The sequence below is a fragment of the Aedes aegypti genome, chromosome 2 (genome assembly GCF_002204515.2).
Source record: "Aedes aegypti strain LVP_AGWG chromosome 2, AaegL5.0 Primary Assembly, whole genome shotgun sequence".
NCBI classification, from domain to species: domain Eukaryota; kingdom Metazoa; phylum Arthropoda; class Insecta; order Diptera; family Culicidae; genus Aedes; species Aedes aegypti.
In genome coordinates, this window is record NC_035108.1 from 161295035 (window position 1) to 161322186 (window position 27152).

The window sequence follows — 27152 nt, forward strand, 5'->3', positions numbered from 1 at the left end:
CGTGTTCATAGAAATGAACAACGCAAGCGTTGCACCGCGTCTGCAAAAACTACACCACTTAAAACACTCCTTTGTTTACGAAGGAGTTGATTACTTCGTACCGGTCTATGTGGATGGCCCCAATACCATCATAAAGATCCACGATCTGCCACCACAAATGCCAAACACGGTGATCACCAACCATATGCAGCAGTATGGTAAGGTTATCTCAATTCAAAACGACGTTTGGAAGAACTATTTCCCTGGGGTTCCAAACGGCGTTAGAATTCTTCGGCTGCGGATTGAGAAACCACTGCCATCATACGTTGTGGTCGATGGTCATCGCAGCTACATTAGCTACCTGAAAAACGATACGAAACAACAACAACGCACATCATCAACCACAAGCAAAAATTCAGCAACGCAAGGAGGACCTAGCAATGGCAAAAATAATGAAAACGACGACGCACCATCGGCTCACCCCGCCGTTGACTCAAGCGACGATGACGATGACGATGGGGACGAAAGCGATAACGACGACGACGACAACGCACATGCAACAGTAGAAGCTAACGGTTTTCTTCGTTTGAAGCATTTTTTGAATCAAAATACCATGCTCAGTTGGACGTTTATATAACATGGAATAAGCATGTCAAATTACAACTATATCCGTGCATTTTACTAGATTTATAGCAGTTTTTGTGATTTTGCATATTTTGTGACATGTTATTTACGAGTTATTTTGTCCCACTTCCCCCTTAAATAAAAATTTGAAAATTTGTAAAATAACAGCCCGATCGAAGAATATTGACACAAGGAGGGGTTGCGGCTTTGGTGGAAAAAGGTTTTTCTGACTAAATTCAAGATGGCCATTATTTTTTTTTCAATTGAGGATTTGTGTCGTTTTCTCGTAATAAGATACACAGGGCGTAATGAGATAAGGCCATTCGAAGTCTTAACAATTACTTCACAATATTTGCTAGCAAACCATGAAAACATTTCCAAAATTTGAGCTTTATTACGGTTTTCAATCGTGCCGAAAATTTGGTTGAAAAATGGGGGTGGTTCAAAATGACTAAATGGATTGGGAAGAATGCCATTTAGTATGGAGAACAAAGAACTAGTAACCAGGCTTCCCCATGTTTTATGGTGTGGAAATGCTAGTTCGTTTATAAAATCATCGAAAAAGCATACATCTTAGAAAAAAAGAGTGAAAAAATGTTGGAATTCTCCAATTGCAGAGCAGTGTTCTGAGCCAGTGTCTGCATATTTCAATATGCAATCAATAACGCCGACCCTCAGTAGGATCCGTCACATTTGATTTTTCCTTGGTTTGAATGCAGTTTTGACAATACACACACGAATTCCATAGAGCGCACATTCAGATTTCAATTTCTTTTTCTACACTGATTCTCATCCACCTACTAATATTCGGTGGCAGCAAATTCAATTTCGCCTGTGAAAAAAGAAAAATCGTTTTCATCAAAATACCCCCAAAAACGTCCGCAAATTGCAAAAATTGAAAAAGACAATCATAATTCATCAACTGGAGGCATCACATTGCTGTTTTTCACACCAGCAATATAAAATTCATTTGCTATTTTTAATATTCAATTCTCAATGTCAGTACCTCTGGGTGAAATTCAATATTAAAACACACCAGCAGTGGGTGACACTGGATGGCACTGATACTGCTCTGAGTGGCCCAAAGCTGGCAAAAAGTAAAAAAAAATAAAGTTTGTAAATTCCTTCTCGAATACTTTTTCTTGATTTCATCAGTATTGAATAACAATCTCCCAGATTTTCAGATCGATCGGCGAATATTTCGATTTATCACAGCATGTGACCTGGAGAGATGTCAGCTGGAATTGACCCTTTAGAATTTTTCAAATTTTAAATTCTATAGAAATTGCAGTTTCTGTACCAAATCATGACCATCTTTTTCTGAACCGGTCTCATTCGAAGGAATATCACTAAGGCCCAGACAACCAGAAATCGCATGAAAGTTCACGTTACAACTCGTTTATTCATACTAATTACATCAAACTCGCTAAACACCGTGGATAAACTCGTCAGATTGATGAGTTTCCTCGCATAAAACACTTCTTTTCTGAGTTCATTTGTACATTTTGTTTCGCCCCGTACACACGTACAAAGTAAGTCGGATCAATCCGTAGCAGCTGTCAAATCATCATTTGTTATCATAAGTTAAGTCGCATAATATTGCAGGTTAGTTCGGTAGAATATTTATACACTCGCATTGCATGTTATTATTCATCACATAATATATGCACGCATATCGCTTCCACTTTTGTACGTAGAAGGCTGTTTCGCAACATCTTATAAGTGAAATTTTGCACATATAGAGCCTCCAGGTGATTTCGTTATACGTACATTTTGGTTGTCTGGGGGCTTCGTTTTGAAGATATTTCGAACCATATTTGATATGTTTACCATTTGAGAGTGTCAAGAAGCGTATAACATAGAGCTCCTTCAAATATGAGACATTTTGCAAAGGTAGCGCAAGATATCTGGGAAACGCTCTAAAATGATCATTTACCCTTTAATGAGTGGCAAATGTTCCATATTATACGATGTACTTGCGCTTTCTTTGCGCCAAGATTAAAAAAAATATTTTTTAATTTCTTTTAGCTTGTTATGAATATCGCATTTTTTACCATTATAAGCAACCGAATAAATACAAAAACCACCTCGAACATGCCCACGATATTTAACTTCAAATTGGCATCGAAATAATGACGTTTCATTTGATTTTGATCTGGCTACAGATTTAATTTATTGATTTAAAAATATGTTCTATTTTAAACCTATTGTGTCAAATGTACCGGAAATATCGATTTTCTGTTTCATCGACTATTTCTATCAAATTACCTCTTAAAATCATGTTTCGTCAAATAATTAGCATTTTTGAACGTTTTATGTGAGAATTGTACTTTTTGCTAGCATTTTTATGGGATGCGGCCACTGTGTAGCATGCAACCAATCGATCAAATTTTCAACGCGAACGGGTGTCTGGTTCTCTAGATCTGTGAACTTGGAAGTTCGATGGCTTGATTTGGCTTCGTTTTATAATCACTTTAAAACACTTTTGTATATGATTTACTCTATACATTCTGTACTTCAATGGTGCCCTGTACTTCGAAACAAATTTATTTGTGGCTCATTTTTGTAACTTCGAAGAACAAAAACATGCCAGTATCGAAATTGGGAAGTTAAACCAGAAACATTTTGCCCCCCTAGATACCAGACCATTTCTAAAAATTTATAAATATTCTCAATCGAATTCATAATTTTCCAAAATACTGCGGCACCGTGTTACCCAAAAGAAAAAAGGAATGTGTATTCTGAGGTACACTTGCATGTTAGGATTCAACAGATACGACCGAAGGGATCATAGGTCAATTGAGTGCATCTTACGTCCGAGTTTGCTGGTAATTGTTGACCTGTGGTATCGGTTAACATCAAACCAATTTCCGCCATTCCATAAACTACCGACAGGAAGCTATCCTTACTCTTCTGTACATTCACTGCACAATCACACAAACACACACACATGCAAAGTAAATTTTCCTCTGCCATCCAATCCGCTCATAGAAAAATGTACAATCCTAATGGAACTAGGGGGAGAGAGCACGTGCTACGATTACTTTACACTGTGTCTTTCGGCAGAGCCCTAGACCTCGGATCCGGCCCGACCGGATGACAATGTGGTCAGGAGGGTGGTCTCGTACTTGGATATCGTCGCAGTTGCGGCGGAAGAAAACGGCTCGGCCATTATCGGACTCTCCTCATTGATTCCGACCGCACCACTGCCTTCAACGCCCCCGCCGATGCTACACTGGAGCCTTCGAGCAATCATCATGTGGCTTGACTTGACCGCTATCCACTCGTTCCGAGAAGCATCGAACCACGTCAGGCCCAGATTGTAACGCCCATTGAGGTTGGCATGTTGACAGTGGGAAAACCACCAACCACCCTCATAATTGCCTGCACAGTGCGTGTTGGAGATATCTCGGTCGACGTCGATGGCCGAGAATTGCATATGATTTTGGTACTCAAAGGCATCCGAAGCATTTCCGTTGTAGCCTGCGAGCTCCAGCCGGAATCCATCCTCCCGGGAGCCGATCCTGAAAGCGTCGTAATCCGCAAACCAGGTATTATCGTAGATATCTTGCATCACTATCCGTAGCATCGAGCAGTTGTCGTTGGTAAGATGGTGCAGCGCTTGATTACCGATCCAGAACTCCCCAGCGGGACTACCAAAACCGTTTGCATAATCCTCCCAAGACCGATTGAAGTCAACGGAACCATCCTGGCGGCGTTGAATCGTGGTCCACTCGTTGAAGCACTGTGTCATTAGTGGGTGATGCTGACCGGTCGGGGCAATCAGATAAAGATTTCCCTCGCCACCCTGACCCGTCTCCCCCTGGGATTTCATCTGCTGGATCTGAGTGCAGTCACGGGGCAGCTTGTTGATGATGGTTTCGTACTCGTTTTCAACGGTTTCCAACTGTTGCACCAGCCGGGAGGTACGCTGCAGCTCAGTCAGTTTCGATGACACGTTGCGTTCGGTTCGTGATTCGGACTCCAGCTGGGAAGAAAAAAAGTAAACGGAATTAATTAACAATCAGTCAATTATCGGGGAGATCAGTAGACTGGAGAGGACGGCGAGTACATTATCGTGAATCATTTTGCATTGAGTGCAGTCTATTGACGTTAAATGTAAGTAAATAAATCATGGTAGATGTTGTAGATCGATTCATTGAGCTTAAATTGATTGTGAGCATTTTGATGGAGACGTAAACTTTTCACAACGTTAACACCTTCTCGTTATCACCAATTCATCCGCTCTTTGCACAATGGAGACGCATGGTCACTCACAGTAGAGTGAATCGGAGCAAAAGTTCGAGTACGGCAGGATTTCTTCAAAGGCTCTCCCAGACTAAAGCGATTTTTTTACGGCGACAACGACAAAAAATCGCCGCGATTTCGCTGTTGTTTCGCTGCATGCACAGTTGGTGAACGTGTCCCAGCCACAGTGACGAGATTTCGCAGCGATTTTCATCGCATCAGTCTAGATGGTTTCATATAAGGTTTCATAGCGATTTTATGTCGCTGTCACGAAAAAAAATCGCTCTGATTTAGGGGTTTTTCAAGGTCGAAAGGACAAAAGGTCGAAAACGTTTGCTTGGTGGGAAATCTTTCCTTCTTTGATAAAAAATCTTCGATTTTTTGTCCCTTTGTTAGTTCTTCTACCTTTTGTCTTTTCTACCTTTTGTCTTTTCGACCTTTTGTCTTTCGACCTTTTGTCAAAGATTCCCTTTTGGCTGTGGAACAGGATATGAATATTTTTGTGGACTTTTAAATATTGTTTAAAACATAATATTGATTAAAATCTCAGCAAAATATAACGTCTAGGGAGCGATTCAAAAAAAAATTCCCCTCGATGGGGAGAAAGTCCAAAAAGTTCGGGAAACACTAGTGGGAAGACGTTAATATACAACGTAGACAACTTTGAAAGAGGTAGGTGGTACGAAATATTCCACGCTAGTGGAGGTGGAAGTGGGGATATGTGAGATGTCAATGTGAACACAGAGCCTTCAATCAAGCATTCAAACTTCTCAAGGAAGTGATGCATACTCTTGCTCTCAGATATATTAACGTTTCGTCGTTTTCCATAGTGTCGATAAAAAATATTACAACAAAAGCTCTTTGTGCGCTCACTTTTTAAGCTAACTATTTTTATGCTACAAATTCCAACTTAAACTTCCTTTTTTAAGATTCAAATCCAACTTACGGACTATCTTGATAAAACAAGCAACCCAAGATCGAGCTAGTACAGTATAGCCAATTGGCAATTGGTGAAGAAAGCTCCCGAAGTTTTCATAAGCTCACTAAGCTGAGAAGCCGGCTCTATCGCAGTTGGGAGGTTACGCCAGAAAAAAGAACAAGAAGAATTTCTTTAGACATTACTCCTGATAATGCTTTGAAAGTTTTGCCATTGATCACTTCACAAATTCCTTATCGTATCTGATTTCTAAGGTGTTTTTACTGAAAATTCTTAATGAAATGCATCCAAGGAATTTTCCAAACGATTGTCTAGGGATACATCTGAGAGCAATAGGGTGAGGCTTATTTTTCGAAAGTTCACAAAACCAAAAATTATGAGAATAAAACACATGAAAAGAGAAACCTCAAAATATGTGCTAAAAATATTAAGATTTAGTGGTGGCCCAGGCGTCTAAAATTTTAAAGCTCAAAATTAATCTCTGAAGTGTTTGTAGAACATCAAATTTGTCTAAACTCAAAACATAGTTAAGAATAGCTTTTTTTTTTAGTTTTTGATTTTGAAGCTACTTTAGTTGTTTTCAATCTGTGCATACAACACATTAAACTAAAAACGTTTTTGACTTAGTTATACAACAAAAACTACCCTAAAACATGTTTTTCTCAATAAAAATCAAACTTCTTCGGATTATTTTACTTCTGCTTCGCCAAAAGTTTCGTTTCAATTAAAAATTGAATTATTTTTTTAGGAAACTATAGTTCATAAAGCTTTTTATTTTAAAAACAAATTGAATAGTGCATCTATTTTAAACGCATGCAAAAATATGTTTGCTAGAAAATTGATCAAAACAATTTTTTGTGAAATATATTAAATACAAAGTATGAGAACAACTAAATTTGCTTCAAAAACAAGATTTGGAATTGGTTGAGTATTCATGAAGTTATGGACAAACAAAGATAATTTTTATTAGTAAAATGAGGACTTGGAGTAAACTACTCTTTACTAAGGCTAGTTTAATTTTAGACAAATTTGGACTACAACAAAGTTTTTATAAATAAGATTTTAAAGAGAATAATGCCAAAAATTTCAAAATTGGTTGGAAAATAACAAAGTTATGCACACTTCACTGAAGGTCATTTTTTATTATTATTCACCTTCAAGACGCTTGCGCTACCTCTTAATGTTAAAATTTATGGCTCAAATTTTGAGCTTTCACTTTTAACATGATTTGAATTTCGAAGAGCATACGAATTTTTGGTTTTGGGAACTTTTAAAAAATAAGCCGCACCCTAGGGCACACCTTCTTTAACTCATCTTCTACCAAGAGAGTGAAAACTTACGCCAACTACCAAGGGTCCAAAAAAAAGTAGGTAGTGCAACTTTGAACATGCATATCCTTGTCGTTTTCGAACTAGTTGTAAGTTAAAAAACATTATAATTAAGAAAAATATAATGTCGTTTTTGAAGCGATATTCAAAGTTATTAAGCAAAAGGTACTTCCTAGTTTTTTTTTTTCGAAAAACGCATTTTTCACATAATCAACAATAAAACAAAATTCAAAGCGATGACATTTTTCGACATTTTTTTGCCTGTTTGAGTGTAGTGGATATGTTTGAGAATTTCAAAATTCTGATTACACTCAAATTTTCTTTTACTCAAAATATTACGAAAACCTTAATATTTTGGACTCATTTGTCAGTAAGTCAAAATTCAAAGCAATGACTCTGGGAATACGTTTTCTGGGTAAAATAAATTTTAGGTTCAATCAAAACTTTCTTTTTATGTAATGTTCAATTGACTTCTACAAGCAAATTCACTACGGAAATACCACACGTAAACGTCTAATTTTTGATTTACAGGCGTGAACAAATATAAGGGAAAAAGCGTTTTTTATGTTTCGAGCAAAATAAATTTTATGTGTTATCGGATTTTTTTTTTCAAAAATGTTCAATTGACATTAAAAATTATTTAACGTCGAAAAAGCTAAATGTCACCACATTTAATTTCGAGTTACAGGCAAACGGGTCAAAAAAATAGAGGTTTTCCTAGTATATTAGATAAAAAAAATATTGAGTGTAATCGAAAAATTCTATATATGCTCAAACATGTTCATTTGACTCCTACAAGTAAATTCATGCCGAAAAAACTACATGTCACAGTCTTGAGTTATTGTTTACAGACGAACATACTCGGGAAATAAATTGTTTGTCTTGTTTTGTTGGTAAACATTTTTTTCAGTGCATTCAAAATTTGTTTTTCTCTACAATATGCGTTTGATCTCTGCAAGTAAATTCATGCCAAAAAATAGATGTCAATTTTGATTTACAGACAAAATACGTTTTTTGTGTAGATTTCTAGGTAAAATGAAATTTGAGCGTTATCGGAATTTTTTTCACTCAAATATGTTCACTTGACTTTCAAAATCAATTTCATGTCGAAAAACTTATACGTCATCGCTATGTGTTTTGAGTTATAGGCAAACGGATCCTAGAAGTAGGGTTTTTCGTAATACTTTAGTGAAAGAGTATTTTAGTGTAGGTAATCAAAAATTTCAATTTCTGCTCAAACATGTCCAATACACTCAAACAAGTAATTTTATGTTGAAAAAAACTACAAGCCTTCGCTTTGAATGTTGTTTTGATGTTTAATTTGTGAAAAAATATGCGTTTTTCAGAAAACTAGGAAGTGCCTTTTGCTTGATAACTTTGGGTGGGCATTGCTGAATTTTATTTTCAAATCGCTTCGAAAACTACAAAGATATGCATGGTCAAAGCTGCACTTCCGACTCTCTGAGGGGGATGAGTGTACAGGTGTTAAATTATCCTCTTTGGATTCTTTGAAAATTGACACTGGCAACTACTATACCAATCTGAATTCTTTTCCTAAATCACTAAAATTTCTTTATAGATTTAATCATGTAATTTTCCGAGGAAAATTTCAAAATAAACAACAAAAATGTGACCTCAGAAACGCTTTTTCTGATACCGTTTTGATTCATATTACGGACAGCTTCTTATTCCGGAAACTCTACTTTGTATGGGAAACATCCCACATGAAATGTTTCAATTTTTGCCGTTCAAAAGTTCACACTTTCGAGGCTCATTTGGTTCAAAATTTTCTACAGATATCTATAAATAAATTATAATACTCAACTGCCTTAGACGCCTCTTTAGTGGTTCACCAATTCCAAATAATGATTTGACTTGTCTTTTTATGATTTCCATGAGCTGTCCAGAATTTGAATCAAAGTGTCCGGAATATGGAGCAAAAGAAAGGAAGCGTCCGGAATAAGAATCATGAAAAGTCCACACATTTCGATTTATTTAAAATTATTCATGCATCAAAAACAAAATATTCTCTAAACATTCGAAAGTTAAGTGTTTTGAAGGCTCGATAGCGCCGAGGAATCATACAAATTAAATAATTTTATATGCTTTCCATTGGGTTATACTTCATTGAGGCCTAAAGTGTCCGTAACATGAATAAAAACGGTACTTTTCAGAGAGTATACTTTTCCGAATTTTGAACAGAAATTCATTCAAAAATTTCTAAATAGATTTTCTTAACAACCCGTCGAAAATTTTTCTCAGAAAGTAATCGATTTTTTTTCCGAAATTTATTTCAAGATACCTTACACAACAATTTCATTAATTATAAAAACCAAATCCAACAAGACTTTTTTTGAGGAATTTTCATTTTAAGCCTGATTTGCTGCTGAAAAGGAATCGGTAAATAAATTTCTCGTCGATTCCTTGCAGAAATTTTTTACGGCGACTCCCGTTTGAACTGACATTTCTTTTCAACTGCCTACTGCGATCAGGAGAAAGGCATTTTCTAGAACATTTCCTTGCAGGAATTACTCATGCATCAAGATAGGGCCAAGAAATTACTTTGAGGCAGAAATTTAGGCTATAGAGGATATAATTTTGTTTCTTTCGAAAAACTCTTTGTTAACCCTCTAATACCCAAATATTTAGTTCGATCTAAACACGTTGTGGAAAATGATTGATTTTTGTTCAAAAAATAAATGAATTTTGTTTTATTTTTTAATTTTTCTAATTTAATGTTTTGAGCGTCGCTTCCCTTTTTTCATTTTTTCTTGAATTCTTCTGGGTATCGATTTTTGACAATAATAAGAACTCGAGCTCTTGTAGTACTTTTGAAAACATAAAATTTCTTTCTGGAACAATTTTTTTCCGTGTAACTAACGTAAACAAATGATTTGAGATTATTCCAATTCCACCAAGCTCTTGATTGTAGAAAATTATAAAATGAAATATTTTTTATATTGCACGTTAAATTACCTATATAAGATAATAAAGTTCTTCAAATATTTTTCAAAAATACAAAAACAAATTCAAATGTAGTAAAAAACTTTCCTACAATGATTGTTGTGGCTCAAGATTTAAGTCAAAAATAAAACTCATAGAACAATATAATCATTGGAAAAATCCAGATAAAATTCTTCAAAAGTTCACAAGGAATCTCCAAAAGACTTCTATGAGAATAATTCCAGGAGTTATAGCAAATTTGTGTGATGATTCACAGGTTGCAATTAATTGAAATTTCCTGCAGAAACTTTTCAGAAAGGATTTTATGCAAAAGCTATTCAGGAAAGAATTCAAAAAGAGCAGACATTCTTGTAAAAATACTTAGATGAATTACTGAAGACTCAAAAAAATCGTCAAAAAAACAAAATAGTAAATTTTAACTCTAATTCTTGTCTTCGCCGCGTTCAACTTCCGATCGAATCCATGGCCCACTTGATTTGCTGACGTGAATGAGAATACAAAAGTGTTTTTCGATCGAAAAAGCATTCGAACGTTAACGTTAACAAGAATAGGAGTGATTGATGGAGCATTGGCAATTCTTAGAGCAATCTTATGAAAAACATTCCGAAGAATATCCGAATAAAGTTCTTGGAAGATGCATTGACGAATACATCCTTCCTTCCTGAAATGTAAATCTTGAAATAATGGATAGATCCTTGAAAGATTTCTAATAAATTTCATAATGATTGTTTTCGACAGATTATTTGCAAGACCTGTTTGCAAGATTTTGTAGTTGAACTCCAAGGAACTTTTACGATGCAATTTTTTTGTATAAATAATAAAGCTGTAGGAAAAAACAAAATCAAACCTAATACTTTTCTAACAAACTAGTTTATTTTTTCGACCAGGTAGGGAAGGCAACAAATACCCTTTCCCCTGTTATTCTGTTTCTAGACCCGCCCATACTCTATTGACGTTAAATTGTGTTGGAATTGTACAATATAAAGCTCAATGCGTTTATCAGTTTATTCATTAAATTCATAACGAGGATTTAAATTGCCACACAAACTTTTCGCATCAGTATCACCTTCTGTCATAAAGGCTCTTCCAAATCAAAGCGATTTTTGCGGTGACAGCGACAAACAATCGACACGATTTAACTGACGTTTTGCTGTATGCATAGTTTGATGACCGTAACTAAACCACAGCGACGCGATTTCAACAATTCAACACTTTAAGCGTCGAACCATTCAAAGGTTATTTTTATAATGATAAAAATCTGGTAAAAGGAAAGGTATGCGGTTCTTAATGTTAATGTTTAAGAGTTTATGTCGACACTTACAATGACGAACTATTCATATTTTGTTAAATCAATACATTTTTCTAACATCCCACTCATTGTCATGATAAAAATAGTTTCATAATGTATTGTACATTTAAAATAAAAGCATGAAACGAGCTCACCAAATGGACCATCCTTGACTGAGCAGCTTTAAGCTACTTTAATCAGCATGCTCATTTCATAAAAGCAGAAAACCACTTCGGCGACGCGAAAAGCCTAACTCGATTGTACTAATAAACTAAAACGAGGAAAAGAGGTGCAAAATTGCAAAAAAAAAAATCACCGCGGTTTCGTTGCATGCATGGTTTGATTAACGATCTAATCCACAGCGACGTGATTTCGCTGCGATTTCCGTCACGTCAGTCTAGATGATTCAATATAAGAGTGCTTGTAGCGACAAAACAACGAAATCGTGGCAATTTTTGGCGCTGCTGCTGAAAAAAATCGCGTTGATTTGGGGGAGCCTTAAACCAACTCAGCAGCATCGCTACACAATGGAGACGCATGGTTACTCACGAAATATCTCCCAATCGCATCGGTAGTTAGTATGGCGCCGTCCAAAAGTTACGTAAAGCTCTAGAGGGAAGGGGGACTAGGCTCAAGCATTACGACTTATATACACAAATGAAATGTTTCATACAAAAAGCGTTACGGAGGGCGGGGGGTTCGAAAATTGCCAATTTAAGCGTTACGTAATAAATGGACGCTGCATATGCAACGCAACATGTTCATCCCGTTCTGAAGCATTGTCCAAAATAATGTTAAAAACACACCCAAATTTCCTAATGAAACCACTCTGACCGCCACTTCAAGTTGTTCTTCGTTTGTTCAACAGGATCAACAACAAAAAAATAACACCAGAGAAATTTGAATTTGAATAACCACCACTGCTCGTTTCCCTGCTGGGGAGATTTGTGTGCGAAGGTATGAACGAGCGGATCACGGATCTGCTCTAACGAAGGACGAAACGGCTGGAATATGCTCGTCTCCTTTGTATGGCGGGTGGTGGCAGCTCTTACACTCCGGATGATAGACAGAGGTTGAACGGAAACATGAGCATCTCATCGCAGGTAGAGAGCAAGCGTGACCACGAGGGGGTGGGGAATATTGGTTGACCCTGAAACTGGAAATTCTGTAACTAGGGATGTCGGGGGTAGTATGCACTATCAGGGCAAAACACACATTTACAATTTCTCCTAAATAAACAACTTTTGAGTGAAAAATACTACGACGATTGATAAAACGATATAAATTTTTCACAACATAACAATTTTACACAATTTGAATAACAAATCAGGAATACAGAAACATAAATTCGAAAAACACGATTCTGATATAGCTTTTCTGCTCATTTTGAATGTCGTTTTGAAAGTGATTATAGGGTTACCTGGTTTTGCAGGACATGCCCTGATTTAAAATTCCATGTGACGTGTCTAGATAGATGTTTTGATTTTATAGGTCATATCCTGATATCTCGCTTGAATTATGATCTTGCCCTAAAAGCCATTGGTAATCATAAGTGTAGCATAATGTTACTGAGCAAACGAATGGATTTACACGTTATTAAACAAGGCTACGATGAAGAGAAGATACTCCTCTATTTCCCAGTGGTGACAGTTTTTATCCATGCCCGTTTATTTGCTTAAAAACAAGGAGCTACACACTTGGCTACCAATGGTTTTTAGGGCGAGATCACAAATTATGCTAGATATATTAAATTAAATATTTTGTACTTTATTATAATACTTTAATATTTTATTATTCATTCAATACTTTAATTTTGTGCTTCATTTTGGCAAATCAATAAGATAACAACGCTTTCTTTGGACTTAATTTCAGCAAAAAATTTTTTAAACCAGTGCATTTGACCCCCGATCCCTCTATGTTTTGCATACTGACATCGTGACATTGCGGTTAACGGAAACATTTTATTCTGCCAAGAACGAACGAGCGCATGGATAGCATCAACATGTCATCGGTATTTTAAGAGCTGATGATGATGCCTGGCACGGTTGGCGATGGCGGACGACACGGTAGGTGCACTCCCCCCCCCCTTTTGAAGAAGGAACAACACGGTTCCAAGCCACCGTCATCGTGAGCTTTGTGGCTTTGTGGGTCTCTGTAGGGAATATGCGATGACACGGATCGGAGGAATGTTCTATAGCCGAAGAGGAATCTTTGAATTTCACATATTACAAACATTCCAGCTCTGATGAAGCTGAACCTATTTCTATGGAAATGGAATGAAAAGAAGTTCGTGTCGTGTTCTGCTAGCTTCATGGGATCTCCTTGGTTTGCGTAGTGTTGTAAGAATCGATTACGTTCGAATTTTCGAAATGGTGCGGTTTTTGCGTTTCGTGCCTGTAACCAGATGAATAATGTTCTGGAGCCTGTTCAATGGTGTTGAATGCTAGCGCAAACAATTTTGCCGAACATTCGAATTGAGTGATGTGGTTTGTAAAACGGCCTGGCAGCATAGGACAGGAATGTCAAAATTGTAGGCGTTATCCGCAAGCAGGTGGTTTACATTTAGGGATTCTTGTGAATTGACTACTGAATTGTGTTGTAATCGAGCGAACCGTGGAAGAAAGACGTCATACTTTTTTATGATGCGTAAATGGTAGCAAAGGAAGCTTCAAGTTGGGATAAATTTTGATTTAAACATATTACAATACACCCCCATACAAGCTGAATGCTTCTGACATGAAAACTTCATTGAATAATACAAAATAATAACATTTGCTTTATGTTTACCGTGCCTCGGAATGCATGGTTAGTGGGTTATAATAAAAATCTTATAGAAAACAAAGCTACATTATCCGAAAAAAAGTGCAGGCAACGTTCTGTTTCTCCGATAATATCGGGTGCCTTTCTTCAGTCTCAAGCCTGATGCTTAATTAGAATTGGATAATAGAAATTACCGTTATTATCTAATAAAATATACCATCCAAACGGCAGTCAGCATTTGATTTCTGACGTTGGTTGTTCTGCATCTTTGGGCCAAATATGAAAAAAAAATCCTTAGCCAGAATTTTGAGTTACGCCCTTTTGAAATTTATATGACGGCATGATGTATGATATATGCCGCTTTAACTAAACAGGTTATAATATTTTTTTGTAGTTTTAACTTTTTATCCGGTTTAAGATATTGAAAAATACTTTTCTCTAAAATTTATATAAACCGACATTTGAAAAGGGTCAATGATATGTTTAGTTATTACTAATCAGCCAACACACGAAAAATGATGTCTGCCAATCTAACGCCTGATAAAAATTTAAGGAAATTGTCCAAAGCATTCAAATATGTATGAATAACCCTTGTACATGTTATTAAGATACGCCCTATTGAAGTGTATGGAAAGAATATTGCATAGTGAATTCTGTTCCATCCATAATCAACGGTTAGGTGCATATATAATCATTACACCTTTGCGGTTGATCTTATTTCATTCAATTTAGCAAGTTGCATAAAATTTACACGTACACATATTGTCTGGACTGACATTAGAAAAAAGCCAAAGTTTGATTGAAATATATACAAATCAATATAGCTGAACCATGACTGTATCAGAATTGGTCGAAACGCTCAATACAGGTTCAATACGTGACTATATGATTTCATATTAATTGTGAGAAGCGTATATCGGACAAATAATAAAGATTCTCTCAAGCTACATCCCGGAAGCTTGAACTGCAGATGAAGCCTCCCATCAAAAACATCTTCTTCTGCATCCCAATGAGTGTTAGACTGGACTCTAATATGAAGCAATCAATCCAAGATCCGGAAAACTCAAGCACCCATCACATCACTGCCATTCTAGCGCCTTCCGAGAATGTTTAATGAGTTTGCCTAATTATCATAATTGACATATCAACCACCATTTGGATGATGCCGGGCAAACACTACGGATGGTGGAGGAGAATTCAGATAATTAAACGGTGCACGTTCTATCTCACAATCTACACTCGTCTGCATTAGAGAGGCTATGGAAAATCTGCTCACGTCCAATGCATTGTCTGTCACACTCTTCGGTGCCAAAGAGGAGACGGGATGTTGTCACACATTTTGTTCCACTATAATTAAATCATAATAATAATCATACCCCTATGTTGGCACGTACATATATGCACCTGGTAGACGGCCGCCAGATCAAGATAAAACCACACACGGCCGGCTCTGTTTGTTGGACATTGTGGGGAATCTTTGGCTTCACGATACCGGGGCAATTGGATATTTGTTTGACTGCATGTATATACGTTATGCTTGTTAGGGTGGATCAAATTGCATAATAGTTTGAAAATTCCTGGTTCCATATCTTCCCTATAGTTTTAATGATGCAAATGGAGTTCTGCGAAGTTTCCATCTGTATTTGGTGAGGAGTTCCAAATATGTTAAATTTACATGCAGAAAATAAATTAATACTTCTAATACATGTAGAGCTAAAATAACCATGTTGATGGTAGTATGAATTATCGATTTACAGGGCTATAATCCCACATGGAGCTACAAACGGAATGGTGTTTGTATGTCACGAGTAGGCTGAAGTTAATAGGTTAAAGAATTTGAATGATTTTTCTTTGTTTTATTTTTCAAGTGTTCCGAAGTGTTCGTGTGCACAAATAGTTTGAGAAATTGGAATTGTATTGAATCCGAGTTTACATAAAACTATCACTGTCAGCATCTCAAAACGTCCTACTGGGTGACAAGCAACGTTTGCAGGGACATCTAATAGCAAATTAATTGATAAATATCTCTTCTCCCATCCGTCGGATTGAGTTGCTCTCTTCAACGACTTCCTTCATTATGCTCAGAAGCATGAGTTTTTCCTTTAGTGCATAAACGTCAAACTCGAACAAAAGCGATACGAGGCCAGCTACTAAATATTAAAATTGATCGTTGTTTTGCTGTACGATGAAAATAATTCGAGTGTTTGGTCTGTTTGTCTGTGCTATTTGTACAGTGAAGATTGTAAGGAAATTATGGAAGATTGCATTTTTGAAATTTTTCGAACCACCCTAATGTCCATGCGCTCGCCAATGTTTGATTCACTGGTCTGGACTTTATTGTCATCTAGTGGTTGGAAGTGTCCGGCAGTGCCATGCATTTAGCGGTGAATATGCATGCAAACAATAAACATAACGTAAGCCGTATTGTGGAGCTAGAAAAAAAAAACGCACCGAAATGACAGAGCACTGAACCGCTTGAGCATCACAGAAAAGTGTTGATAGAAACTTTAGCATCTATTAACTTTGTTACGAATCATCTTCTTTTCTCTGGCGTTCAACTTCTCAACTGAAGATGAATGTTTTGTTCCATTTTTTTAAGATTGCCCTCAGCATTCAAATTTAATAGTATTCGATCCGGATTTGGATTTGAACGAGCAGGCTTCGTGACTACTTTACCCTGGAGACCGCAAACGTTTCGCATCCACTTAAGATTATAGAGTCGGAGGAAGACAAGCGTGCTAGACAGCTGCTGAGGGACACAACGCATCGTGTGCCTTCTGGATGTAGGTACGAAGAATGCGAGAATATATAATGAAATACGAGTACAAATGATACGCCCACAAAGCGAGAATAGCTGAACTGACTTCAGTACCAGCTGATCAAGTGTGGTACCTCCCGCTAGGCGTTGTTACGAATCCCACAAAACCCAAGAAGGCGCGACTAATCTGGGATGCAGCGGCTAAAGTGAACAAAGTTTTCTTCAATTCCAAGATGCTCAAGGGGCCCTCTTATCAAGTACTTTGTCAGGTTCAGGTTTTCTGTCGCAGTGTACGGAGATATTATGGAGATGTTCCCTCAAATAAAGATCCGCGTACCGGGTAGTCAATCCCAACGGTTTCTCTTCCGCAATCTACCCCGTGCGATTCGCATTCCTTGGTGGTATTTCCTTTCACCTTTTCCCACAAGGTTGGACGGTCTTCCACTTTATCTATTCGTCGAAACCAGTGAGTCAACAGTATAGTTTCGCCTGGTGACACGCAGGTAGCGCTCGTCGGCGCCAAGACCAAAGTTGCTTTTCAAAGTCAGCACCAGTGCCGATCAGCCATTGCTTCTGCTGGACCGATTCGGATACAGTGCTTGCGTGGATACGCTTCAATGACCATAGACATTTCCACAAATCTGTCGCTGTTCGCGTCGACGAAATTCCTACTTCCACAGAGCAACAGGAGTGGAGATGGGTACCAACCAAGATCAACGTTGCAGATTTAGCTGCCAAGGGAGGGACAAGTCCACAGTAACCCATGAAGAACTCTTGGTATCAGGGACCGAGTCGAAATAACGATCGACTACTTCAACGAACGAAGAGCTACGACCTGCACGTTCGTTAAGGTAAGACGAAGTAACGTTAAGCAGTGGGTGTCTCTCTTTACCTGCCTGACCACTAAAGTGATCCACCTAGAACTGGTGCATACTTTTAGAACAAAGTTGTGTATCATAGCCGTTCAACGCTTCGTCTCTCGCCACCGTTTGCCGAGGGAATTCTGGATGGACAACGCCAAGTAACAAGTAACGAATCTAAAACGGAAAAAGCCAAGAACCAGTGGATTTTAGGCCGTGTCGGAGAGGTTTACCCAGGCCGAGATGGCAGAGTTCGATAGACCTTGGTGTGAACGTTGACAGGGGTCATCCGGAGAGCAGCTGTAAAACTAGCTGTTATAGATGTCTTGGAGGAACATAAACCTCTCTTCAGTGTTCCGGTTGTTCCAGGTCCTCAACAAGGTTTACGGGTGGGGGTATAGCCGACAAGACCCCTCCTCGTTTCGACTACCATAACCAGCATAACTCTACGTTGACCGACAACAGCATTGCCGTAGTGATAAGTGACATCTCGGAAAAAACTCAACTCAACAAATCCAAAATTATTGCTGGATGAAATCCAGGAGAATTCCAAGAGGAAATTCTAGTACTCTTGAGAAAATTCTCGCGGACTAACTCCAAAAGAATTCCTAGCAGACTCTGGATTAATTCTAAGTAAACACTGGAGAAACTCTGAAGAATTCCTGGAGAAACTCCTATAGAATACCTGGAAGAGTAATAGCGGAAATTTGAAGGAATTATCAGAACTGCCTGAAGGAACGTTCTCCATAGTTCCATCCATCACGGAAGAACTCTGCAGAAATTTCTGAAGCATATTGAAAGCACTTCCTGGAGGAAGTCCGACGAATTTCTGGAGGAACTCCAAGGAATTTCCTGAGGTACTCCGAAGTATTCCTGCAGGATCTATGGAGGAAATCCGAAGGCTCTGAAGGAATTCCCGGCAAAGATTTGAAAAAATTCTCAGAGGAACTTTTGAAGGAACAACGAAGAAATTCCTGGAAAAACTCCGATAGTATTCTTGGAGAACTTTGAAGGAATTCCAGATGAAACTCCGAAGCAAATCTTGGAGGAATTGAAAAAAAAAATTCTTGGAGGAATGCCCGGAGTAACTCTGGATGAATTTTTACAGGAAATCTGGAGGAATTCCCGCCAAAGCTCTTGAGGATTTCACAGAGGAAGTCTAGAAGAATTCCTGGAGAAACTCCGTAGGAAATGTTGGAGGAAATCTGAAAATATTTTTGGAGGAATGCCCGAGGCAACTCTAAAGGAATTCGTGGAGGAGCACTAGATGAATTTCTGGAAGAACTCCGAAGAAATTGCTGATGGAACTCTGGAAGAATTTCTGGAGGAACTGCGAAGGAATTCATGGGGAAAACCCGGGAAAAATCCTGGTGGAACTCTGGAAGGTAATCCAAAGGGATTACCGGTGGAGCTTCGGAGCAAATACTAGATTAAAACCTGAAAGAACTGCTGAAAGATTACTTGCTGAAGAATTACCGGCGAAGCTCCGAAAAAAATCCCGGAGCAACTCCGAAGGAAATTCCGGAGGAATTTTTAAGGTATTCCTGGAGGAACTATGTAAAAAATCCAAGAGAAACTTTAAAGGAATTTTTGGAAAAACTCTGGAGCAATTTTTGGAGAAACTCCGGATGCGTTTCTGAAAGAACTCCGAAGGCGCTTCTGGAAGAGCTTCGGGGTTATTGGGGAACTCCGTAAACATTTCTGGAGAAACTATGGAGAATTATTGACGGAATTCCTGATGAAACTCCAAGAACTCTGGAAGAACTCTCGGAGGAACAGAGATTTTTTGAAGAAACTTGTGAAGAATTCCTAGTGCAAAACCAGAAGATTTCCGAGGCATCACTAAAACTCTGAAGAACTCCTGGAGTAATTTCGGGAATAATCCAGGATGTATCCAAAAAATAGGAGGAAACCTCTAAGAAATTTGAAGAAATTCCTAGAGGAACTGTGAATAAATTCTTGGAGGACTTTCAAAGAAGGGACTTCGAAATAATTGCTGGAGGAATAATTTTTAGAGGAACTCCGGAGGAATCCCGGAATTCCTGGTGAAAATCCTGGTAGGTACATAACAGTAACTTTGGTAGAGATTAAATTTTCTTTAGGTGGACTTCCTCGGATGATCCCCGGAGAAATAATCTGATGATTCCTGGAGGTCTCTCTGTATGAATTCTGAGGCATTGTTTTATCCGCCTTCCTTCTTTAATCACTCTTTTTCACTTCGTAGACTACCAAACTTCCCCAAAGCTTGGCTGTTTCAGGGAAGAAAATACGAAGTGGCGAATAAACATGTGTCAAATCAGATTTTGAACAGCTCAAATCTTGGTTCAAATCCGATCAAAAATGGACTAGGCAGTTAGTCTGTTCCGAAAAAATAGACCAGAAAATTGGAACATCATTTGAAACACCGGTGTAAGCTCCAATTTTTAACATGCAAATTTGGACTACACCAGGGATTTGGACCACCGGTGAAGTTGCCCTTATGTTCGTGTGAATTTTATGATGATTTGACATCAAAGCTTTTTCTGAGAATTTAAGTTGAACATCTGTATCCTATGAAGAGATTTTGAGATTATAGCAACCAAAAATTATAAAATAACTAGATTTTTTAGATTCCCGTACTGAGATTCTGATGTAAAATCCGAAAATCCCATGGATTGTTACGGAAATACCTTCTAAATGATACTGAGATAATTTCAAAAGATCAATAACCGAATCAAATACCATATTTTAAATATTTCCATCAGAATCCCTGAATGGCTTAAATAATTTAAGAATTATTATAATAAATCTAGAATGTCAATCGGAATTTTCTCAGAAGTTCCAGAATTACAAACAAAATCCGAGAATCTTCAATATTGCTTTATAAACCTTAATTCCCACAGACATCCAAGGATCCCTAAAACCAACATAATTATCGTAATGCCAATATTCACTGTTATCTTACCGGAATCTCCAAAATCTATTTGAATTCTTAGTTTTCTTGCGAATATCTCAAAATATCTTGAACACGTAATATGCAGACACTAAATAAAATGAATTTATTGTAGCTTGAAGCTAAACACACCTAATCCTACGTTTGTTGTAGAGAGTTGGTGCACCCTAACCGCACATTACCATACTTCTTTTTGGATAAAAAGAGTGTTAGTTCAGATATGAATATGAAAAATTCTGATGCCAATCTACTAATCCACTAAATCCTGGTGGAACTCTGGAAGGTAATCCAAAGGGATTACCGGTGGAGCTTCGGAGCAAATACTAGATTAAAACCTGAAAGAACTGCTGAAAGATTACTTGCTGAAGAATTACCGGCGAAGCTCCGAAAAAAATCCCGGAGCAACTCCGAAGGAAATTCCGGAGGAATTTTTAAGGTATTCCTGGAGGAACTATGTAAAAAATCCAAGAGAAACTTTAAAGGATTTTTTGGAAAAACTCTGGAGCAATTTTTGGAGAAACTCCGGATGCGTTTCTGAAAGAACTCCGAAGGCGCTTCTGGAAGAGCTTCGGGGTTATTGGGGAACTCCGTAAACATTTCTGGAGAAACTATGGAGAATTATTGACGGAATTCCTGATGAAACTCCAAGAACTCTGGAAGAACTCTCGGAGGAACAGAGATTTTTTGAAGAAACTTGTGAAGAATTCCTAGTGCAAAACCAGAAGATTTCCGAGGCATCACTAAAACTCTGAAGAACTCCTGGAGTAATTTCGGGAATAATCCAGGATGTATCCAAAAAATAGGAGGAAACCTCTAAGAAATTTGAAGAAATTCCTAGAGGAACTGTGAATAAATTCTTGGAGGACTTTCAAAGAAGGGACTTCGAAATAATTGCTGGAGGAATAATTTTTAGAGGAACTCCGGAGGAATCCCGGAATTCCTGGTGAAAATCCTGGTAGGTACATAACAGTAACTTTGGTAGAGATTAAATTTTCTTTAGGTGGACTTCCCCGGATGATCCCCGGAGAAATAATCTGATGATTCCTGGAGGTCTCTCTGTATGAATTCTGAGGCATTGTTTTATCCGCCTTCCTTCTTTAATCACTCTTTTTCACTTCGTAGACTACCAAACTTCCCCAAAGCTTGGCTGTTTCAGGGAAGAAAATACGAAGTGGCGAATAAACATGTGTCAAATCAGATTTTGAACAGCTCAAATCTTGGTTCAAATCCGATCAAAAATGGACTAGGCAGTTAGTCTGTTCCGAAAAAATAGACCAGAAAATTGGAACATCATTTGAAACACCGGTGTAAGCTCCAATTTTTAACATGCAAATTTGGACTACACCAGGGATTTGGACCACCGGTGAAGTTGCCCTTATGTTCGTGTGAATTTTATGATGATTTGACATCAAAGCTTTTTCTGAGAATTTAAGTTGAACATCTGTATCCTATGAAGAGATTTTGAGATTATAGCAACCAAAAATTATAAAATAACTAGATTTTTTAGATTCCCGTACTGAGATTCTGATGTAAAATCCGAAAATCCCATGGATTGTTACGGAAATACCTTCTAAATGATACTGAGATAATTTCAAAAGATCAATAACCGAATCAAATACCATATTTTAAATATTTCCATCAGAATCCCTGAATGGCTTAAATAATTTAAGAATTATTATAATAAATCTAGAATGTCAATCGGAATTTTCTCAGAAGTTCCAGAATTCCAAACAAAATCCGAGAATCTTCAATATTGCTTTATAAACCTTAATTCCCACAGACATCCAAGGATCCCTAAAACCAACATAATTATCGTAATGCCAATATTCACTGTTATCTTACCGGAATCTCCAAAATCTATTTGAATTCTTAGTTTTCTTGCGAATATCTCAAAATATCTTGAACACGTAATATGCAGACACTAAATAAAATGAATTTATTGTAGCTTGAAGCTAAACACACCTAATCCTACGTTTGTTGTAGAGAGTTGGTGCACCCTAACCGCACATTACCATACTTCTTTTTGGATAAAAAGAGTGTTAGTTCAGATATGAATATGAAAAATTCTGATGCCAATCTACTATAAATTTCTTGGAAATCTTTCGATGGGTTCTTGGTAAAATTCAATCTCTGGTGTTTTAGTAGAAGCATCTTAGTATTTTGGAAATGTTTCTACATCGACCTTATTTTTCTTCTTCTTCTTCTTCTTCTTCTTCTTCTTCTTCTTCTTCTTCTTCTTCTTCTTCTTCTTCTTCCTGGCATTTACGTCCTCACTAGGACAAAGCCTGCCACTCAGCTTAGTGTTCTTATGACCACTTTCACAGTTATTTACTGAGAGCTTTCTTTGCCAAAGTTGCCATTTTGTTTTCATTCCTGGAATGCAGTTATTCCTTATACTTTAAAAGAAAACCTCCGATATGATACTTGAATAGTTTTATCCCTTGAAAAGTCTGAAATTTCTAAAGGAATCTTTGAAAGGATTTCTGAAGAAATCTCTACAGGAGTCATAGGATAAAATCTTGGAAGAATCCTTTGAATTGCAGGATGCCAGCAGGTATGATATTATTACTGCATGGGACACTGTAAGAATTTCTTCTGTGGATCTCCTTAGGTTGATTTAGTCCATAGTTGTTAACTGAACTCGTTGTCCAGTCAAGAAATAGTTAGTTTCGTCTTCAGTTTGTCAAAAATAACAAAAGGAAGTGGTTTACGTGTTTCATGGTGATACGTTCCACAGGAAAGGTTAAAGTAATTACTCACAAAGGATACGCCCATGCAATCCACTGCTTGCAGAGCTTATCTCACTAGCTTCAATACGGCTTACAACACTACCCATCCGATTCAACCCGTTTGGAACAAGATGCTCGCAACAGCACCACAAAGAAGAAGAATCACTCCGCCAACAATGCATCTTACCGGCAGCGGAAACCATGTCATTTGACTTGGTGCTGCACAGCATGGCGTCCACCGAATGCTGGCAACTGAGAAATGTACTCATTTGCTCCGGACATCGGGAGCATCAAACTACGAATGTCGGTGCAACACTTTGACACAGCACGGGGCCAGGGTCACTATCATCAACCGGTGGGGGAGTGCCTCTTTTACCACCCGGCGACATCATTTTCCATTGTAAAATTTGCTCTTGTTCGCCTGACGACGCCGATACCTTGGGGAGCCCGAGTTCGGGAAAATTTCAGGAACGAAATAGAACTTGGATCCACACTCTAGAAGAGATTAAAAAAATTAGTAGTAGTTATAAAACAATTTAATTTAGTTTGTAATGGTTTCATTTTCAAAAAATTTCATTTATTGCTATAAAACAAATAAAACAAATTTGCTTTAAAATTGATACTTCTGGCACGAAACACACAATTGTTAATATTATGTGCCAACCCTTCAATCGGACAGATAAATCCACTAATCCCCACACTTTGTGTCCCATCGACGAAGTCGTTCGGTTAAAGCGCTATGACCACAATATCGCGCAACCAAGTGTCCCATTTGTTGGAAAATGGTCACATTAAATAATGTCCATGGCTCCCGGACCGACCCGACCGAACTCGTCTCGGTTCGAGGGAAATCAAAAAGCATCGTTTTTATTTTGTTTTTTTGTTGCTGCTTCAGAAGAAAGCCATTCATTGTTGTTTTGCATTGATGTGGGTTTCGGGCTAACCAGATGGATGCCCAATGGAGCAAGGCAAAAGTACAGATGAGGAATTTCAAACGTATTTCACCGATTCTGTCTGTGAATTCGATCGATATTTGCTACCGAAGGTGGGGGTGGGGAGTCTTTTGTTCTCTGGTCAGGAATGGGAAGATTCTGCTTTTATGGAAGGCTTCAGTTGAAGGATATTTGAGTGAATTGCGTTCATAACAAATCAACTCGTTCAAGTGGGTACAATTTCTACACGTTACAGGCTATAAATCAAACAGATCATGTGTATCTCCGGTTTAAATAGATTGCGAGAATCGACATAATCGAGTTTTGATTTATATCTCGTTCACTGCGGTTACTGTGATGTGGGGGTAAGTGTTGAAGATATCATAATCACATCTGATCATGTTCAAACAATTTGCTCTGATGAATTTTATTGTCTTTGCATTTAGAAGATTTGATTTCTCACCAGTCTGTTACATTACATAGTTTTTAATGGTTTCTATGAAAATATGATGTTTATAAAGTCTAGGTTAACTGTAAGGAAGTGGAACAGAAGATATGTGCATCAAGTACACATCTAAAGCGCAGAGCGTTAAAAACTTCCAATGTTCTGTCTACGTACAACTTTTGGACAGGTTCAATCATCCTTCCCGCATAACTTTTAATCAAATTCATAGTTCCACCTCTATGTCCGTATCTTTCAACATTTCATTCATCACTCCAACACTCATCGCAAGCAAACAGAATCCAGCTTTTGATGAATTTTATTCTACACCGTATCGCAGTCATAAATCAGTCCAGGTGTCACAAAGCAGTAGTTAGCAAGCCGATGTGCAACCGCGCACCACAGGTCTTTGGCTGTCCGACACTTGTCCGGTGCACTCTGATGACCGAATCTCGTCGTGTCGGTTGGTGATGAGTGTTAGCTAGTGTAGGCATGTTGGCTGGCCATTCCCGTCCATTCCGTCGCATGGAGGTCTAGTTTTTTAGACAGCTGTCATAAACCCAAATGCCAAACATGTTTTAAGTTGAATAACAAAGTTAACCATGTATCTACAATTACATATAGTTAAGAACGAAAATATCAAAAATAAAATTGCTTTTCTTCGTGTTTTCACCCTATATTGGTGCACATGTCTGCATTTTATCTTCACTTATGCAACATTTATTTACAGCGTAAGCCTTTCCGGATGTGAATTTGATTTAATAGTTTGCTTCAACATAGTATATCGGAGAAATTAAAAGCCACGAAATTTATGATTTTTTTTAATTCTGGACCACTGTGCATCGTCGTTAGCCCCACTGTCATGCAATGTCATCATCAACAATTCTCTGCGCGACTTTGAAATAATTTAAATTTCACGCTTGTTGAATTTTGCTGATCCCAACAATGCATCTACAGGTAGGAATATCCCCGGACGATATCATCTGACACTGCACTGGTTTGGCTTGGTCGACATATCAGTCATCAATTTTTAGTTCCTCTATTTCTGGGGCTGATTCTGGGTACCCAGAAAATGTGGATCGTTCTGTGTAAATGAGTTCATCACTAGACCGCAGAAGCCGGGATAACCATTTAGATTGAGGTGAAAGCGTTGCGAGCGGGAAAATCAGTGTCTAGCGTGACATAAATCGTTAATTTCTGATTCCATCGTGAAAATAGGGATTACCCAGAAATGTACAGGAGAATCGGTAAACTCGATTCGCAATATCTCATATACTGAGAATAATTACATATGTATAACAGCAGTGAAATCATAGGTTATTGAACGGCAAATGAATCGTTTGTTAAGGATTCTCATTAATCCGTTGTTTTATTCAAATAATAGCGATCTTACGGCTTCGTCAATGAGTTTCCGTCATACTTTTATTTGTGTTATGTATTTTGGTAATACATATAATAAATTGTAGTTATTCATATATAATTGACTTTCCTAGTATGGCTCTTAAAGGATTTACTTTATCTCTTCTTATGATTTCAAATTATGTATACATAAAAATTATAATTACACTGTTCGACAAAAAAAGTCGATATGAATGCACAGAGACCGGACACCCCGGGCTTGAAAGTATAAAAATAAACAAAAATAATGGCGTTTTCAGAATGTTTGTGTCTGACCCAGGTCATTTTTAAAATATACTTGAACTTTTAGCATTTTTTATTTCAAAATCTAATCTAATCAATAAACCGACACAGTGTTTTATATTCAGGACAGGGGAATTCATGTGCCATATAATGTTTTCAACTTTAAATACAATATGAAGAGTTGTAATAAGATTTGCAGGGAGCCCTCCCCCCTTTTTTGTACCCTCCCCATTTTTAAAGTATCGCAAATGATGGAATATTTGATATACAGGGGGTTGTCAAAATAACTGGGACAGGCAAAAATTGGGCCAACTTTGAAATGCTGTAACTTTGACAAAAATTGACCGATTTCAATTCTTTAAGAAGTAATGGACGGGTCAACTAATCTAGTTTTAAGGTGCATCCACGGAGATGAACTATGACCACCGGATACCGGTGATAATCCGGATTTCCGGAAGCATGTCTTATGCAGTAAAATTATGACGTGTTTTTAGCAAAGGTCTCGGCTAAAAAATCAAAATTTTACTACACATGAAGATAGAAGATCTAATTCTGAAGCGATTGGTGCGCCAAGTATTAATATTGGTCCAGAAACAACCAATATATGGCCATTTCCCCGGAATCGGTGCCGGTAATGGATCCGAATTGGGATCAAACAATTTATTCACTCAAAATATGTCGCGCAATATTGTTTTCTCCCTAGCTTATCATAAAATACCCTATTATAAGT

At 37.6% G+C, this 27152-nt stretch overlaps 1 protein-coding gene across 1 annotated transcript in view; it reads right to left on the reverse strand.

Annotated features, from left to right (window-relative positions):
• Positions 1-3169: 3169 nt before the first annotated feature.
• The window catches only part of LOC5572914 (protein scabrous), a 156944-nt gene continuing 132961 nt past the window's right edge, over positions 3170-27152 (reverse strand). The window contains exon 4 of the mRNA XM_021842984.1: positions 3170-4591. Within this exon, the coding sequence (XP_021698676.1) occupies positions 3674-4591 (918 nt within the window). The 3' untranslated portion in view covers positions 3170-3673. The remainder of the gene's footprint in view (positions 4592-27152) is intronic.